Raw genomic sequence first — 16,304 nt, 5'->3', positions numbered from 1 at the left:
TGTCAAAATTTGCTCCTGGTGCTGAGAATGGAGATGTCAATATTTTCAATCTTATCGGGTTTATAAGTGAACTTATTTGCTACTTAAAGGTGGTGAAAGATTTGGGAATAACTTGTTTCATCCCCGGGTGTTGTCCTTCACAGGTTACCGATCGCTGATTAGAATTTGGACCTGGATTGCTAAATGTGGCATCACAGCCTAATAATTGCATGATCTGGAATATGATTTCAGTGGGGAGACTTTAAGACAAGGTGACCCTTGATTTTTGTCCTTGGCTTTGAAGCCTCTGTCAAAACTGCAGCATGCCAGGACTTCCTACTGTGAAGCCCCCCATCCTATCACTGGATTTATTTCAATTCTTATGAAAACAAGTTTGGATTTGAAAACAAAAAAGGTCAAAAGTTTTTTAGATGAAAACTGCATAATGTTAGTGTGTAAGTTCTAAACTCACCAATAATCTCTGTGAGTAGGCCGGAGTCTGTTTTTTATGAGGCCAAATCTGCCAGGTAGGATAGGGATTGAATTTGTAGGGGTCAACTTAATTGGATCTGTGTCTGGCTCTATGTGCTTGTTTATATATGTGTGCGTGCGTGCGTGCGTGCGTGCGTGTGTGTGTGTGTGCGTGTGTGTGTGTGTGTGTGTCACTGCACTGAAGGGGAGAGGAAGTGAATATAGGTCAGACATTATAACACTAAGTAACCTTATCAAACCACAACTCTCCCTGCAGAAGCCAGTGGAGGTGGATTGACTAGTTTGGAAATTGTGTCCTCCAGGCTGCAATTTCCAGTAAAATATTAAAATACTGTAGATATCACTTACAATGTTAGGTGGTTAGACATCTGCAAATAAATTGAAATAAAGATTTCTATGAACTGCACAGTGCACATGCCCTGTTTTCCAACTTGATAAACAGTCCACTTGTAAAACTGGGCGCAGGTTTACGCACTGGTCGCGCAGACGGACTCTGAAAAACTCTACCTCTGTAAGTGCTGCCGGGCTGGTAGGTTTCCGGGTCCCCCTCCACTCTCAGTCTGAACTCATGGTGCCCATCCTTCCGGGTCCCCTGGGTCTGCGCCCGGAGGATCCGACCGCAGTACCCGTCCGACCTTACTCCGAAGGGTTCCTCCACGAAAGCGACGGCGTTGCACACGAAACTCGAGACGAAATAGTACTGCAAAAGCAGCACATGTAAATACATTCCCATTTCGAAAACCGGAGATGAGTATACAGTGGCAGCTTAAATTAAAAACCGAGCAGAAAGGCGAGACAGCAGACAGAGGATCAGTCCCGGCTCCTTCCCCGGGAACTCCCACAAAACTACAGCAGCGTCACAGTCAGTGGTAAAGGTGAAGGGAAGGAGACGAGTCCATCCTGAACTGGAGAGCGCGTCTGGGGCGCACCACGTTGAAGCGGTGCTGCTCGGGGAGAAAGTAACTGCTGCTGCTGTTCCCGGGTCAATGTGCGTTGTTGATACAGAGCCTGGAAGCAGCGAGGGGGTGGGCGCCAAATTACAGAGCGCGGGTGCACGCGGCTGTCTCCTTGACTTCAGGCGACTGAAGGTCCAAACTGGAGCTCCGTGCTTTAATAAGAGCAAGCCCTCCCTCTAAAACAGAGTTCCACGCACTTAACAGTACACACGCTGTCTGTCTGTGTTTGTGGACCTCACAGCCCTCGGTGCTTCTTGGGACAAATGTTCTGCCTGCTGCTCAAAAACCAAAGCAAATTTTAAATTCCATATACACTGTAGGTTGCATGGGAGTTGAAAGGCGTCATTCAGTTACATATGGACAGTACGACCCTAAAAGTGAGTAGCATAGTTATATTAAAGTGAAGAAGGAACAGAATTGTGTTTATTAATCCTGATCTCTTGTGCGCCTTTATACTCCACAGTTTTGTTAAATTACCTTGTTCCATGAACAAGTGAATAATGACAATTTTCTGCTCTGAATAACTTGAAAGAGGGCATGAAGTTAGATAAGATCATCGTAAACTCAATAGTGAGCAAGACAGTCAAACAAAAAAAAAAATGTTCCCATCCTTTGCGTATTTACGCATTTTCTGTTGCGCGGCTACGCGAGTTTATCGTGTTTCATAAACAAATGAGCAACGAGCATCACTTAATATGACTCAGCGTCAGCCAGAGTAAAGGTTAATGCTCTGACCTAACATCTATAAATCAACTGATGCGCTTTCTAGATCCGATGCAGGAAAATACACCTGAGCAGAACCTATACATTCTGAGCTGCCTGCCCCTGCCATTAGGCAAAACGGACTTCAAATCATTAAATGAATTGCTTTACACTGATTAAAAATTATTTTCATTCTAATAAACCTTAAAACTACTACTATTACTTGTGGATTAAATGCACACTTTTTTGTATGGACACCTGGTGTAGCCTATGTGAAGCACACCATCAGCTTTCCTCATAACATCTCCCATAGTAACTATATAATCCCTTGTACACTTACAAGATGCATTTACAACAAGAGACAGTGTGTTTTGGCCAGTGGGTGTCGCCAGAGTAGCTTTGCACCTTTGGGTCCCCTAAAGCTACTTAGTAAATGTGTCACTCTCCTCATCACTGCACTTTTTACTCTCCAGTGTCCTGAAGTTTTATTATAGTGTAGAGAAAAGTATGAGGGATTATGGAAATGCAGGGTTTAAGGTTTCATATTAAATGTGTAGTTCGGCCTCAGATTTCCTTTTCATAATTTTTGTTGTTATGACATTTTGCAATCCCGTATTATTTTGTCTGAATTACAGACACGATTGACATCATATTACTTTTAATGTTTATTAACTTTAACTTCCTTGTATATTTAAATTACAATAATCAAGTGATCAATGTCTATTTTTAAGTGGCACGTGTGTGTGCGGGGGGTGGGGGGGTGGGGGGCAAACGTGTGTGTGTGTGTGTGTGAGTGTGTGTGTGTGTGTGTGTGTGTGTGTCTAAACCTGGGGAGTGTTATAACTGAAAGCAGTTGTCTGAGCTGGAGATGGTTAAACTAAACAGCATCAGCCTGTATGTCTCTGTGTGATGGATCCCATCTGGAGGGACTCTGCACTATAAACTGTCTGATGGCTGACGTCTGGAGCGTACCCTTGATCGAGAAGTAGAGTCAAAAACAACCCAGCGACCTTTCAGAATGAAAGCAACCTGTTTGCACACCAGCCAGTCCCATTCCTGCATTCAAACATCATTTTTTAAATTCAATATTAGGAAATCAGTAGAGCATCGGTGTGAATTCTTCTGTACCTCTGCACATCATATGAAATTACCATGAGTACTGGCTCAGAGTAGTTTATTGTAATACAATATTTAGGCTACTCTTATACATATTTGTGTTAAAATAATTCACTAGTGTTAAACTATGAGTATTAAATAGATGTCTGAATGAAAAATACTCTTTCTTTGTATGAAATCCCTGATTTTTTTTAAGTCCCCCAGCCACTCTAATAACGTGTGCATTTGACTTTAGTCAACTTGCCTGCTTGAATAAGACTTTCATGAGGGTGATAAGGTTCTGCTGCAGGAAGCACAGGCCAAAAGGGTGAATTAAATATGAAAATCGCACTGATCTTAGCGTGCGGGAGTCATTTCATCTAATGGACTACAAGGATTCTAAAGAAGCCCTCGATATTGTGCTCAAGTGTGTAATAGAAATTCTAATCATTTTACAAAGCTTTTTTATTCTGCTCATAGAAGGTATTTGCTTCATTTAATTCCTTGTTTCTATCACAAGTAAAGAAGATGGACTGCAGGTATTGAAGTGTATAGGCTAAGTGATTTCCATAAATGGTGAAGGAAACATATTTTGCTGAAGTAGAAGTGCCACTAGTACATGTTAATTGTACTTAAGTAAGAGTGCCTGTTTGGAAGATAAACATAACAGGACAAGCTTCCTATTCAGTTATAGCAGTTTCTAGTCACACTATACATGAGTAAACTCTGACTGTGCCATAATTAAGCTCAGTTTCTGTAGCTTTCCGACAACTCTACCTCTGATTGGTTAGTACTTGTTGCCTCGGTTGGTTAGATTGGTTAAGGTTAGGGTTAGAGACCCATTAGTAGGTATCAGGTCCTTAGTGCCTTACAGTAATGTGATTCATTTTTTTAATGCCTTGTAGTGAAAGGGGTTCGAATTTGAACTGCTTACTTAAATTACATTTAGAAATCACAGGAAAGCTCAACGTTTCGGTTTGTTGCCCTATACAAGGAGTTGGATGAGATTTTACTGATCTCTGTGCATTCAGTACAGAGCCTTGTTTGCTTTGCAATAGCTTGACGCCTGGGCTGGAGGTATGGGGAGGTAGCTAGTGTCCACCTAAAGGGGACAAATATGTCTTCCAGTAAGTGTTGTATTCACGTGTTGTGTGTCCTCTTAGCTGGCTTGTTAACATTAGGCACTCTTTTGTTCGGAGCTTCACAGTTCAGACTGGACTTCTGCCTTGTTGCATGCAGGCACAAAGAGTGTTCACTTTCTCTGGTGAGTACATTTAATTTTAAGCCAGTTGTTCGCCCTGTTAAAATGACAGTTAAGGTGAATTACAGATGCACTTAGCTAAGCAAGCTAGCTACCTCCACACATGGCCGTTAGCTCCACCATCTCGTCCAAATATGGTCACATCCAGGCACTTCCTGCTTTCAAAAAATCAACATGGCGGCGCCCCATCGGCCAAACTTGAGCCTTCAAAACGGCCGTCCACAAACCGGTGTTGTCAAAATGACTACATCCACTTCTTTTATACAGTCTATGGTCCAAATGTGACAAAGACTAAAGAGCTGGTTGTGGATCTAAGGAGAGCCAAGGCACCAGTGACCATCCATCCAGGGGGTCCTTTTATAAATATTGTACATACCCACACACCTTTATATATGTCTTTATTTTATATATTTATACTATTATATTTATATATTCTTTATCTATCTACCTTTGACAAGTGCAACTGTGACAAAAGAATTTCCCCTCGGGGATCAATAAAGTATTTCTGATTCTGATTCTGAAACCACAGGCAAGCTAAGACCTAGTCCTAAATACGGAGGATGTGACATGTAGATGTAGTAACTTGCATGTACAAACCTGCTGAAAGTGATTGTTGAAAATTTTTAAGGAACATTTCACAACTTCAGTTTATTTCAAATTAGATATAGAAATGGGGAAAAAAAACAAACAAGGGCTATTCCTCGACTGCCAAAATTACCACTCCCACTCTTTCGTGCCATCACCCTCTAGCAAATATCTCGCAACTTGCCAAGTAGGCCTAACCAGGGGTGGAAATGAACTTTTTGGTTCACCTGCCAATGGGACTGGTAGATGAAAAAAATCCACCGGCCAAACATATTTTTTACCGGTCAAAATAACTTGCCTTTTAACGGAGATAATAAGGTATTCTGTTGAATACAAACTTTAAGACGACACCAGATTGAAATTTGAAGCAAAATAAATGTATTGCTATAAAATGTACTTAAGACATAACAGTAAATTGTTTTATAAACTTCCAAGATGCTTAATCATTCAACTTAAATCTCATCACTGCTCACCGACTTCAATCCCCGAATGCCCACCACCTTACATATGTACGCCAATCAGACATAAGTAACCTGAAATGAACATAAACAACAAGCAATAAATGCCCCTAATCCATGTACTACACGATTTTAGATCCCTTGGTACAGTGGGGACAAATTTCAGTGCGACACATGACAAAAACCAATGCTGTTAGTTACCGTCAAAAAGCTATTATATGGCGATATTGTACCGCTGATGTGGCGGGTAGCCTTCCAACATTTGGCCACCAAACGCAAAATCTACCTGCATTTGGCGCTTGGCGGGTGTTAATTTCCACCCCTGGGTCTAACTGTACACTATTAGCGCTATCCTAGGATTAGTGCTAACTGTTTACCTAAACATGAGGAAATTGGAATTTAAGGTGCTCAAAGGCTAGATGGAAGATACTTTTATTCACAAACATCTAAACCTGCCAGGCTTGACAATGGGTTTGGCAAAACAAATGCATAAAACATAAAATCTGACTAAATGAATGCCTTACCTGCAAGACTTGAAGCATAATAGATCATTCTCACAGCAGATATTTTGACTCATCAAACATGTGTAACCAATAACTTTAATAATAGATGCAGTCTATTTAGCTGTGGCAGTACTGCTGTTGTGCACACTGGCACACTGACAAAACTTGCTGGCACATCTAAATTTAACAGAGCCATTGTTTATATTATACTTGCTTTTCCCGTCACAATGAGCCAAATGTTTCTTGTGGGAGAGTGTCTTCTTTGTAATTTATTTTTATAGGGAGAAAAATGAAATTTCATTGCAGCAGTGTTCTGTAGATCTGTAAAAGAACCTTAGATTAAGATAAACACTGGATTATTGATTGGTTGATTATTGAATATATTCTATTTTAGCATGTGCAGCAGACAGTAAGGAGATGAGTCTGATGTAGACACTTGGATTCATGGGTAATCTTTTATCATAGGTGAACTAACATAACTGAAAACCATGTATCTCCACATTTGGTGATCTTTAGATTTTAATATAATCTGTAAATGGATTAAATGCTCTTTTATGGTCTCTGGAGTTTTTTCTATGTCTAAAAATCCTCTGAAGTCTAAACTAAATTGCCTAAAAAATGAATTGTCACAAAGCCTGTAACAATTTTTGATTTTTTTTCTTATTTCATTAAAAGTTGAAATTTTGAAGATTGATTTACATTGGACAGGGAAGTAAGTTTCAACTGCTTATACTGTTAGGTCTAAAAATGAAATCTAGTCACACGTAGGAGCACCTAGTCATATTACAGCAGTAAGTAGTGAAGCAAGTAGTGTAGGAAGCTGGTTGCTATTTGAACCTGAGTTTCATAATGACTTTCTACACTGTAGTATAGGGTATAGGCTTTCAGCGTTATCCATTTAACAGTTGAGGGCTCAGAGCCAGATAGCCATCAGAGACTAATGAGATCTATATATCAAATTAAAGCGCTTGATGAAATCCACTGTATCTAATACAGAAAGCAAATTGGCCAAAGTTGAATTAAGTGGAAACAAACTGAAAGCTGAGGAAGGTGTAAGTATATTGGCTCTCTTATATAAAGTTAGTTGAAATGTCATTTGTAACCTTTTAGCCTCAAGGTCGAGCAGCAAACTCCGTTATCTCTGATTTGTTGAGGAGACATCCATCAGTTGTGTCATCATGTCTTTGTTAAAGACAGCACACTGAAGAGCACAGGCATGTATACTCGAACACACACACACACACACACACACACACACACACACACTAGATGACCGACTACCGATGCTTTATGCAATCAATGGATCAAATGACATTATGTAACATGAATAAATTCATGGCGTCTATTGTATGTGTGTCACACTGCCTGTCTGATCGGCCCAGTTTAGTTTAGGTCTCTGTGAGTTTTGTTTATTGGTCTGTTCAGTATCTGTTATTTAGTATGTGTTTTGAGTTCCAGTTAGATTCTTTCTTTGTGTTTTGAAATTAGCTAGTATCTGTCTGTTTCCCCCTGCTGTCTCTCTGCCTGCCTGTCTGCTGTCTTTATTAGTATCACCTGTTTGTGCTCCCGCCCTCCTCGTTAGCCAGTGCTTAAATGTGTCACTTGCCTGCCATGTTTGTTGGATTCTTTGTTATTTTGGACCTTGTTTTTGCTGCTCTGTGGACAACCTCTGTTTATGGAATACCTTGTTTTGTTTGTTGGACTCTGCCGTGAGTTTAGCTTCTTCCCTTTTGTTAATAAATCCTGAAAGAGACTGCATCTGTCCCGCCTGCTTGTCCTGCCTTTGGGTCCTAAAAACTTGTTCCTGCCTGCCTACACACGACAAACCTGACAATGTGGTGCTTTCAGGTCATTGATCCAAGTGTCTCTGACTGCCCTGTAACCGAATAGTTAAGGTGCATTCAATTTAGCTGCAACATCCACTGTTGTGTGTCATGCTGCCCTCTCATCCATTGTTTACAGTGTCTGCCTCTCTACTGTAATTTTCCAATAAAGGCAAAATGCCAAATAATTACTTTTAAAACTCAAATTAGAGTGTACAACCCATGTACTAAGGCGGAGTACTTCCTCCAACAGCCCGGGTTCGAATCCGGCCTGCAGACTTTTGCTGCATGTTCCTGTCTCTCCTTGACTCTCCTATCCAATTAAAGGCTAAAAAGCCAAAAAAAAAATATCTAAAGCAAAACTAAAATTAAATAACGACTTTAAACTTTGGTTTAACTTACTGTTGCTAACACTACTATAATTGTGGGTAATTTAACTTTTAGCTCTGTTAATCAGCAATCCACATTGAAAGTGCATTTGCATGTCAAACTGCACCAACACAGCAAACCAGCATTCATGAACTGCAAATAACTGTGACAGACGTATATAAAGTCTATGGCAGTTACAACTACTGATAATTGGCATGTAACCTAATTTGAACCACTTTTAAAGCACCACGCGCCCTTATAATTAGTTTTACTGCATGTATAACTCTAGGAGCTGTACAAATTGTGGTGCAGTGCTCTGAATGATAGGTTTCATAAATGAGATTGGAAGAAAATGAGATGGAAATGATTTGGCGTTGGCTGCTTGCAAACATGATTGAATTTTTGAGATTCATGTGGAATCGTGCAAGATGATGACATACCAATGACATACCAGACAGGACGCACACAGTCCCACATTAGAGTCAGTTTCTTTCCTACTTGCTGTTTCTTGTCACTTCTCACTGGAGTGCAGCTCTTGTCCAGTGGAAGTCACTACCCCGAAACATCTGACTGCCATGCAACAGTAAGTCCGCCTATAAATTATATGGACTGAAACTTTATTACAAAGTGTCAGTCTGCTGAACGCATCCAAAATTAATTCTACGTATGAAGCATAATTTACATGCATTTATACCTCCTGAATATAAATTAATAATTCATGACAAATTGGTGAAGATATAACAGTGTGAAAGTATGTATATGGATACAATTTTCATGCAGCCCCCATGCACGGACATCTCTGTTCCATTTCCAAACTCTCACTGCCCTGACACTCACCAAAAATATCAGGCTCTGTCAATCAAATTTAACAAGCTATAGATGAGGGAGGCAGTGACAGGAGTTGGGGGGTTGGTGTTAGTGGCAGCCCTCAGAACGAGACAGGAAAAAGACTGACAGTAAAGAGACTCATTTTCAGAGGAGTGACAGAGAACTGAATTAAAGTAAATGCAGGTAGAGCAGGGTGTAATGACATCAGGCTGTGTTCATAACGTTTTTATAGAGCCAAAGGTTTCACTTAGGTTGTCCAAGTCTTCTGATCACCAATTAAGGACTGCCTGGAGCAAAATGCAACACAACTGAGTCACTTTATAGAATTGGAATAAATGCATCAGGCCTGTATATCCTCTGCAGGATGGAATAATTGAGCTGACATTTTGGAGCAGGTGATCAGCTTCTCTGTGTTCTTTCTGCTGTACCTTTTCCTCCAACTAATCTCCACTTCTATTCAATGACTGCAAAGACTGCATGTGATTCTGTTTAATCTGTTCTTCTATGTCTCACCTCACACTTGTTAAAATGCTAATATCAGCCACACTAGCAGTGGGCTATATGGAGCATCAGTCACTTCAGTCCAGACTGAAATATCTCAACAACTATTAGATGGATTGTCAACATATTTTACAGACATTTATGGCCCCAGAGGATGAATCCTAATGACTTTGGTGAGCCCTGACTTCATCAATTGCCACCATGGTCCAATACTTTGGTTTATAACTAAATACCTCCCAAACTAATGGTATTCCCATCAGCCTCAGCAATACTTGGTGTTTAGTGCTAACTGGCAAATGTTAGTTTAGCTACAATAAAATGATGAAGACGGTAAACAATATATCTGCTAAACATCAGCATGGTAGCATTGTCATTATGAGCATGTTAACATGTACCTCAGAAGAATCAGAATCAGAAGAATCAGAAGGAACTTTATTGCCAAGTAGTGTTTAACACATACGAGGAATTTGTTTTGGTGTTAAGGTGCTACATGTAGACAAACATACAGTTGACGTAAATAAATGTAGAAATATATAAATATGGAATAGACAATAGGGCGGCGTGGTGGTGCGGTGGTTAGCACGGTCGCCGCCCGTGTCTGCGTGGGTTCTCTCCGGGCGTTCCGGCTTCCTCCCTCCATCCGACATGTAGGCTAGGTTGATTGGTTACCCTAAATTGTCCTTAGGTGTGAGTGGTTGTTCGTCTATGTGCCCTGTCAGCTCAATTATTCCATCCTGACCTGCGATGGACTGGCGACCTGTCCAGGGTGTACCCCGCCATGCGCCCGATGTCAGCTGGGATTGGCTCCAGCCCCCCCGCGACCCTGTACGCAGGATAAGCGGTTGACGATGGATGGATGGATGGAATATTACTATTTGCAGAACATGAGCATTATTCTGGGTTTGTGTAGTGCAGACGTATTGCAACGAAATATATAAATTGACAATATAAAAATATACAACAAAGATTAACAATTAAAATCAAATGTGTGCAACATACCTGGTTTGTTTACATGTGCAGAGATATGTGTATTATTTGCAAGGGGGGAGTGTCAGTGGGGGTCCCGGGCCCTGTTGATGAGGCTAGCTGCAGATGGGAAGAAGCTGTTTTTGTGGCGAGAGGTTTTGGTCCTGATGGACCGCAGCCTCCTGCCAGAGGGGAGAGTCTGAAACAGTTTGTGTCCAGGGTGGGAGGGCTCAGCTGCAATCTTTCCTGCTCGCCTCAGAGTCCTAGAGGCGTGCAGGTCCAGAAGAAAAGGAAGATTGCAGCCAATCACCTTCTCTGCAGAGCGAATACGCTGCAGCCTGCCCTTGTCCCTGGCAGTGGCAGCAGAGTACCAGATGGTGATGGAGGAGGTGAGGATGGACTCGATGATGGCGGTGTAGAAGTGCACCATCATTGTCTTTGGCAAGCTGAACTTCTTCAGCTGCTGCAGGAAGTACATCCTCTGCTGGGCCTTCTTGGTGAGGGAGGTGATGTTCGGGGGAGTTACACAGGATGATGGGGGAGGTTGGGGCAGGGCTCTCCACTCCACTGTCTTCAGAGCGTTGAGCTCCAGACTGTTCTGTCCACACCAGGTCACCAGATGGTCAATCTCCCACCTCATCATACCAACGGTCATTCATACTTGGCTTCAGGCGACCATAATGTCGCCTGAAGCCAAGTCACCTTAATAATGACCCCAAAGAGGTTAAATACCTGGGAGTCCCGGCCAGTCAGTCAGAACTGAAGAAGCCTCTAGGATGAGAGGTGAAACATCTTCAACATCCACTGTGTCAGTTTCTTCAGGAGTATTGCTGGCCTCACTGCTGCTAAACTTTGAATACAACTTTGAATACAGCACAGCTGTGTCTGGAACATTGCTTTGACTTTTTCATTCAGTGGTTCTGGTGGGACTTTACATCATAACAAAAAGTCAGTCGGATGAATCAGGGCCTATGAAAATGTTCTTTGATCCTTTTTTCCCTTATTTTCCACTTTTCGTTCTCATTCAGAGCCTCTTTCTCTTCATTCTTACCCTTCTTCAAGGATATAAATAAAGGATAAAGGATGTTTCTCACCATGTTAGCTGGATCTAATGAGATCTTCTGAGATCTATTCAATGCTGTATTTTTCAAAAAAATACACTGTATGCATCTGGTAAGCCTAAAGATACCCTGGCCTGGACAGAACACAATGTCAACAATTGCCACAGGGACCATTTTACTCAGTAGACAGTTCTCCTGAAAACTGTTAACACTGAGCTCTATGAAATTTCCATGTAAACAAACACAATTTATGTTTATATTCAGTATTACTAACCAAAACATATTGTGTGTGTCCTTGAGGTCTCACAAATGTGTCGAGTGCACATCCTTCCTCATTAAACATTTGCAAAGCTGATTTATTAAAACAAGTTTGAACCTGCATTGTTTACATCCATGTTTACTAGCTATCAGCCCTCTGCTTCTTTGCCTTTGTTGGCGTATAGCTGCGTTTTATTGAGCAGTATCAACACTTGGCAATCAGCGGAATAGTGTGAAACTATAGGCGGGACTGTTTATCGTGTCATCTACATGCTGGGACCCTTGCAGAAAAAAATGGGCGGCAAATGAGAACCATTTCATCTGATTAGAAATCATAGACTGCTATTTGATTTATAATAAAAAGCCAGTAAGTAATGCCAGTAAGGATTTAATTACTAAGCAGGACTTTTACCCCAGGAGGTCACAAAGCAGCATTAATGTTTAGAGTTTTGAGAATGAACATGAATGTCAGTGAAAATGTGTTCAGTTTGACTGTGATACCATACATAAACCAGTTGGCTGATTCGTCCATAGCCAATGGTTACACAGGTTTGCTCCTCGGTGGAGCTCTCAAAGACTCAGCAATGAGGAATCTGCTCTGAGATCTAATACCCCTTAACCATATCCATAAACTTTAAGTCTTTGGTAAATGCCAGTCGTCATCTGGCAGCCAAACCTCCTGTAACCTCAACACAATAGTGAATGTCCTTTTGACATTTGCTATTGTGTTGCTGCTGCAGCTCATGACCATACTGACTATAAAGATTGTATTCGTTGCCAACTCACTTCAGGATATTGGATGGACTTTTGATCTTTGTGTCACTTGAAGTAATAGCATGAATGATTGAAAACAGTCAGAGGTAAAATTAAGCTGTTCAACTGGTGGGGCAGTGTCTCTGGTGTCCTTTTGGCTGTGGGTTTGTCTACGTAGCAAAGGGCTGATGAGTTCATCCAGGTGGAACTGACATGAATATATAAATGGAAAAGTTCATGACACCATATTCTAAGCAGAACTTCTGCTGACACACACACACCAATACACAGACACCTAAAACCGGACAAGTGGACGCACACACATTTGTAGCACCTTTTCTGTCTTTCTTTGTTTATTTATTATATTTATTACACACACACACACACACACACACACACACACACACACACACACACACACACACACACACATATACATACACATTTAGATTTACAATTCCTGTTCCACGTCTCGCTTAAAAATTGAATGCCAGGTTGCATTTCTTTCCGCTCAGTCATGATTTTATAATCTACATTTCCTGCGAGAATGCATGTAAAGATTTTGCTACTAACGGCACATAATTGGTTTATGGGATTCCAGGTAATGTTTGTCGCAGCTCAGTTAAGGCTTTCACAATCCATTGTTGCAGGAAAAGCAGAAATTTCCTCAACCTGGCCGGGATCATAGTATGATGAATGGAGGAAAAAATTACCCCTTGCAAAAACAAGAAGTTGCTGAAACACAGAAGCAGAAACTTCAAAAGAAAACATTGTTGGGGGTGTCTCTGAAGAACATATTGCAAATATGCTGCAGTTGTATTTTGTACTGAAACTGTGGCAGCCATCTGCCGATATTAAAATATGGGTCTGTTTGTTCATTTGTAAGGTTGAGTCCATGAGAGGCACTATATGTCAAAACAATAAACTTTGCTCATCTCACTGTGTATTATTGTGTGTTAACAATAAAATTAAGCTGTTAAGACTCCTTCATTATTTCTTGCCTTGGTAGAAAGGCTGAGCCTCTTTATCAGACAAAAGTAGCAGCAGCATCTTCCCGAGGGGGACAAAAATAATTCGAAAAACCACTGGGTCAGCAATCTGTGTAAGAGGAAGGAAACTTTCCTCATTGTTGGCTTTTTCTCCCTCACCCTCTGTGAAAAACACCAACTGGAAAATGGCAGTAAGCTGTAACTGGCAGCTGCCTTGGCAGAGGTACTGTGGGGTCAGTGGGCAGCAAATACCTTCTATTTCACATTAAATACATCTGTACACTAAATTATTACATTCAGATAACATAGACTGGCCTGTACAGTATGTTGACTGTGTGTTCAGTATTATTGTATATGTACACAATATGTAATATTTGTATGAACCATGATCACATTTTGTTTGATAACACCCCAAAATTATAATGGTTAGATGGGCTTTTGTGCTCCCTGGAGGGTTTTAGGTACTATTTCATTCAGTGTGACAAACAGTTTCTGTTCAGGCAAACCTTGCAATCTACTGTACATCCAATAACAACGTTCGGAGCTGATGCAGTAAGAAAAGTGCTCTTTATGTAAAGGCGGAAAGTGAAATTAGGGTGGTGGACGCCATGTAGACACATACATTACATGCAGAAGAGTTCCCATCCTGTCACACACCTGCAATTAACCTTTACCTTTTTATCAAACATAAACACGATCTTCCCTGACCTCAACCATATTGTGGTCGCCATGCATGGATACTATAGAGTGCGAGATATTTTTTAGATATTTACAAGACTATTCTTTGAATAGTAATTTGTGTCTAATATTGTTTTTATACAAAAATACTCCATTTAGCAGTCTTTGCAGTCATTGTATAGAAGTGGAGATTAGGTCCTCCTCCCCCTTTGTAGAAATCCACAATCTATCTATCCAACTCAAAAATTTTAAATGAACAGATTGTCATTAAATTTACTGAGAACCATTTCAATTTTTGACACAATGGAGACCACCATTAGGCCAAAATTACATCTGTGAGCGTAAGACATCTCATAATCAAACAGGTGGATGGATTACTATGAAATTTGCTGAGCACATTCATGCTACCATGAGAATAAACCCTTGTGGTTTAATTGTTCCCATGACTTCATCATAAATAAGAAGGGAAAAAATCCTCAATATCTTGTTTGTTCACCTTCATATTGTTTTCTGTAATGAACATTGCAGTTTGTAGGAGCTGCTAGCAGGGTTTTGGCCTTGTCCCATTGTTACACCAGCTGTTGCCCCTCTTGCTGTTGGCCATTATTGTCTCACAAGGCTATTAATTGGCAGTCCTTCACCTTGATTAAAGGACAACTGTTTGCCACTGACAACCAAGCATTGCCTACAGGTGCTTATAGTAGCAGCAGATGGTGGCATGTGTTGGCTTTGCTCCTGCTGTTGTCTTGGCTAATGAATTGGGCGTGTCAGCATATTGCAGACAGAAACCAAACCAACACTAATTTATGAATCAACTTCACCACAAGCCTGTTGAAATCCTGACAGGTCAAACGACAAATCACTCTGTAATGACAAAATTGCATTATCAGTTTAACATTTTAATACTACTGACAGTAGACAGTACATGTGAATGTTATGGCTTTAGAATATTAAAATTTTTTACCAATACTGACATCAATGGTGCCCAGAGGTTGAATCCTAATAACTCTGAGCATCCTCTAACCTTTAGTCTAGCATCACTATGAGTTTAACATTTGGGGTTTGGAGTGAAATGAACAATTTCCTACTGCTTGTAAACACTTACCAGGGGAATCCAGCCTTTACCATAACTCCCTTTTTTTTTTGCTAAATCATTTAGCAGCTTGCCGTGAACCCGAGTAATGCCACAGATACAATCCAATTCCATTCAATTCAGAGGAGATTTTTTAGATTCCAAGGTGTCTGTTGCAAGTTGCAAGTAGTCAGACTAATGTTTTCCAAGTCTTGTGGGAGCATTAAAGTCCTTTAGGATCACATTTAAATCCTGTACTCGCATGTGTGTGAATACTTGTGTGCATTTAGACTCTGAAGTAGTTACAGCCTGTCCTGGAGCACATACTGGCAGCCCTTTATTAACTCTGTAAAGGGCCTAAAACCTTCCAGGCTTACAGCGGTTACAATAGCTGTGCAGCCCTAAATTGCCTGGTGTCGTCCCTAAACAAACTCATCCATTTTGCTGCATGTATTATCATATTTCTAAATCCCCCTGATACACTTTTGAAACTAATTGACCACTTTTTGTGGAAATGAAGCATCAAGGACAAACAGCGACCCCCCTCAACTAATTTCCGTGAACACGTTCGTTATGGCTTCAAGAACACATACATACATTCTACACACACACACACACAGAAACACACACATCTGCTAAGGCCTTATAGAGTTTAAAACTCAAATCTTCTAAATTCCCTGGTGAGCAGACTTCCCTCATATTTATGTTAATGAATCACTGTCTCAGCAAAACACACCATCAGCAGCAGGGGAGTTCAAAGACTAGATGCTCTGAATGAACTGTCCTCTTTGTGTGCTGTTCTGATGTATTTAAGACAGGGTGCAGATAAAGGTATGTTTGTTGGTGTGACACCTGAGACTGTGAGCTTCAGATCCTGCATAACACTGGCTAAGCACATTGCAATCTTATAATGTGGTAAAGAAACGTTTTGAGAAAACTTGCTATCGACAGGAATAAATGACCAGCTTTGTCATT

General features: G+C 40.8%; 1 protein-coding gene across 3 annotated transcripts in view; it reads right to left on the bottom strand.

Annotated features, from left to right (window-relative positions):
• LOC123961286 (spondin-1-like) overlaps positions 1–1,548 on the bottom strand; it is a 110,907-nt gene extending 109,359 nt beyond the window's left edge. For all 3 annotated transcript variants that reach the window (XM_046036543.1, XM_046036544.1, XM_046036545.1), the window contains exon 1: positions 979–1,548. In XM_046036543.1, the coding sequence (XP_045892499.1) occupies positions 979–1,204 (226 nt within the window). In that variant the 5' untranslated portion in view covers positions 1,205–1,548. The remainder of the gene's footprint in view (positions 1–978) is intronic.
• Positions 1,549–16,304: the final 14,756 nt, after the last annotated feature.

Source organism: Micropterus dolomieu, linkage group LG22, assembly GCF_021292245.1.
Source record: "Micropterus dolomieu isolate WLL.071019.BEF.003 ecotype Adirondacks linkage group LG22, ASM2129224v1, whole genome shotgun sequence".
Taxonomy (NCBI): domain Eukaryota; kingdom Metazoa; phylum Chordata; class Actinopteri; order Centrarchiformes; family Centrarchidae; genus Micropterus; species Micropterus dolomieu.
Note: the sequence above shows the minus strand (reverse complement) of the source record. Positions and strands in the feature narration are given on the sequence as shown.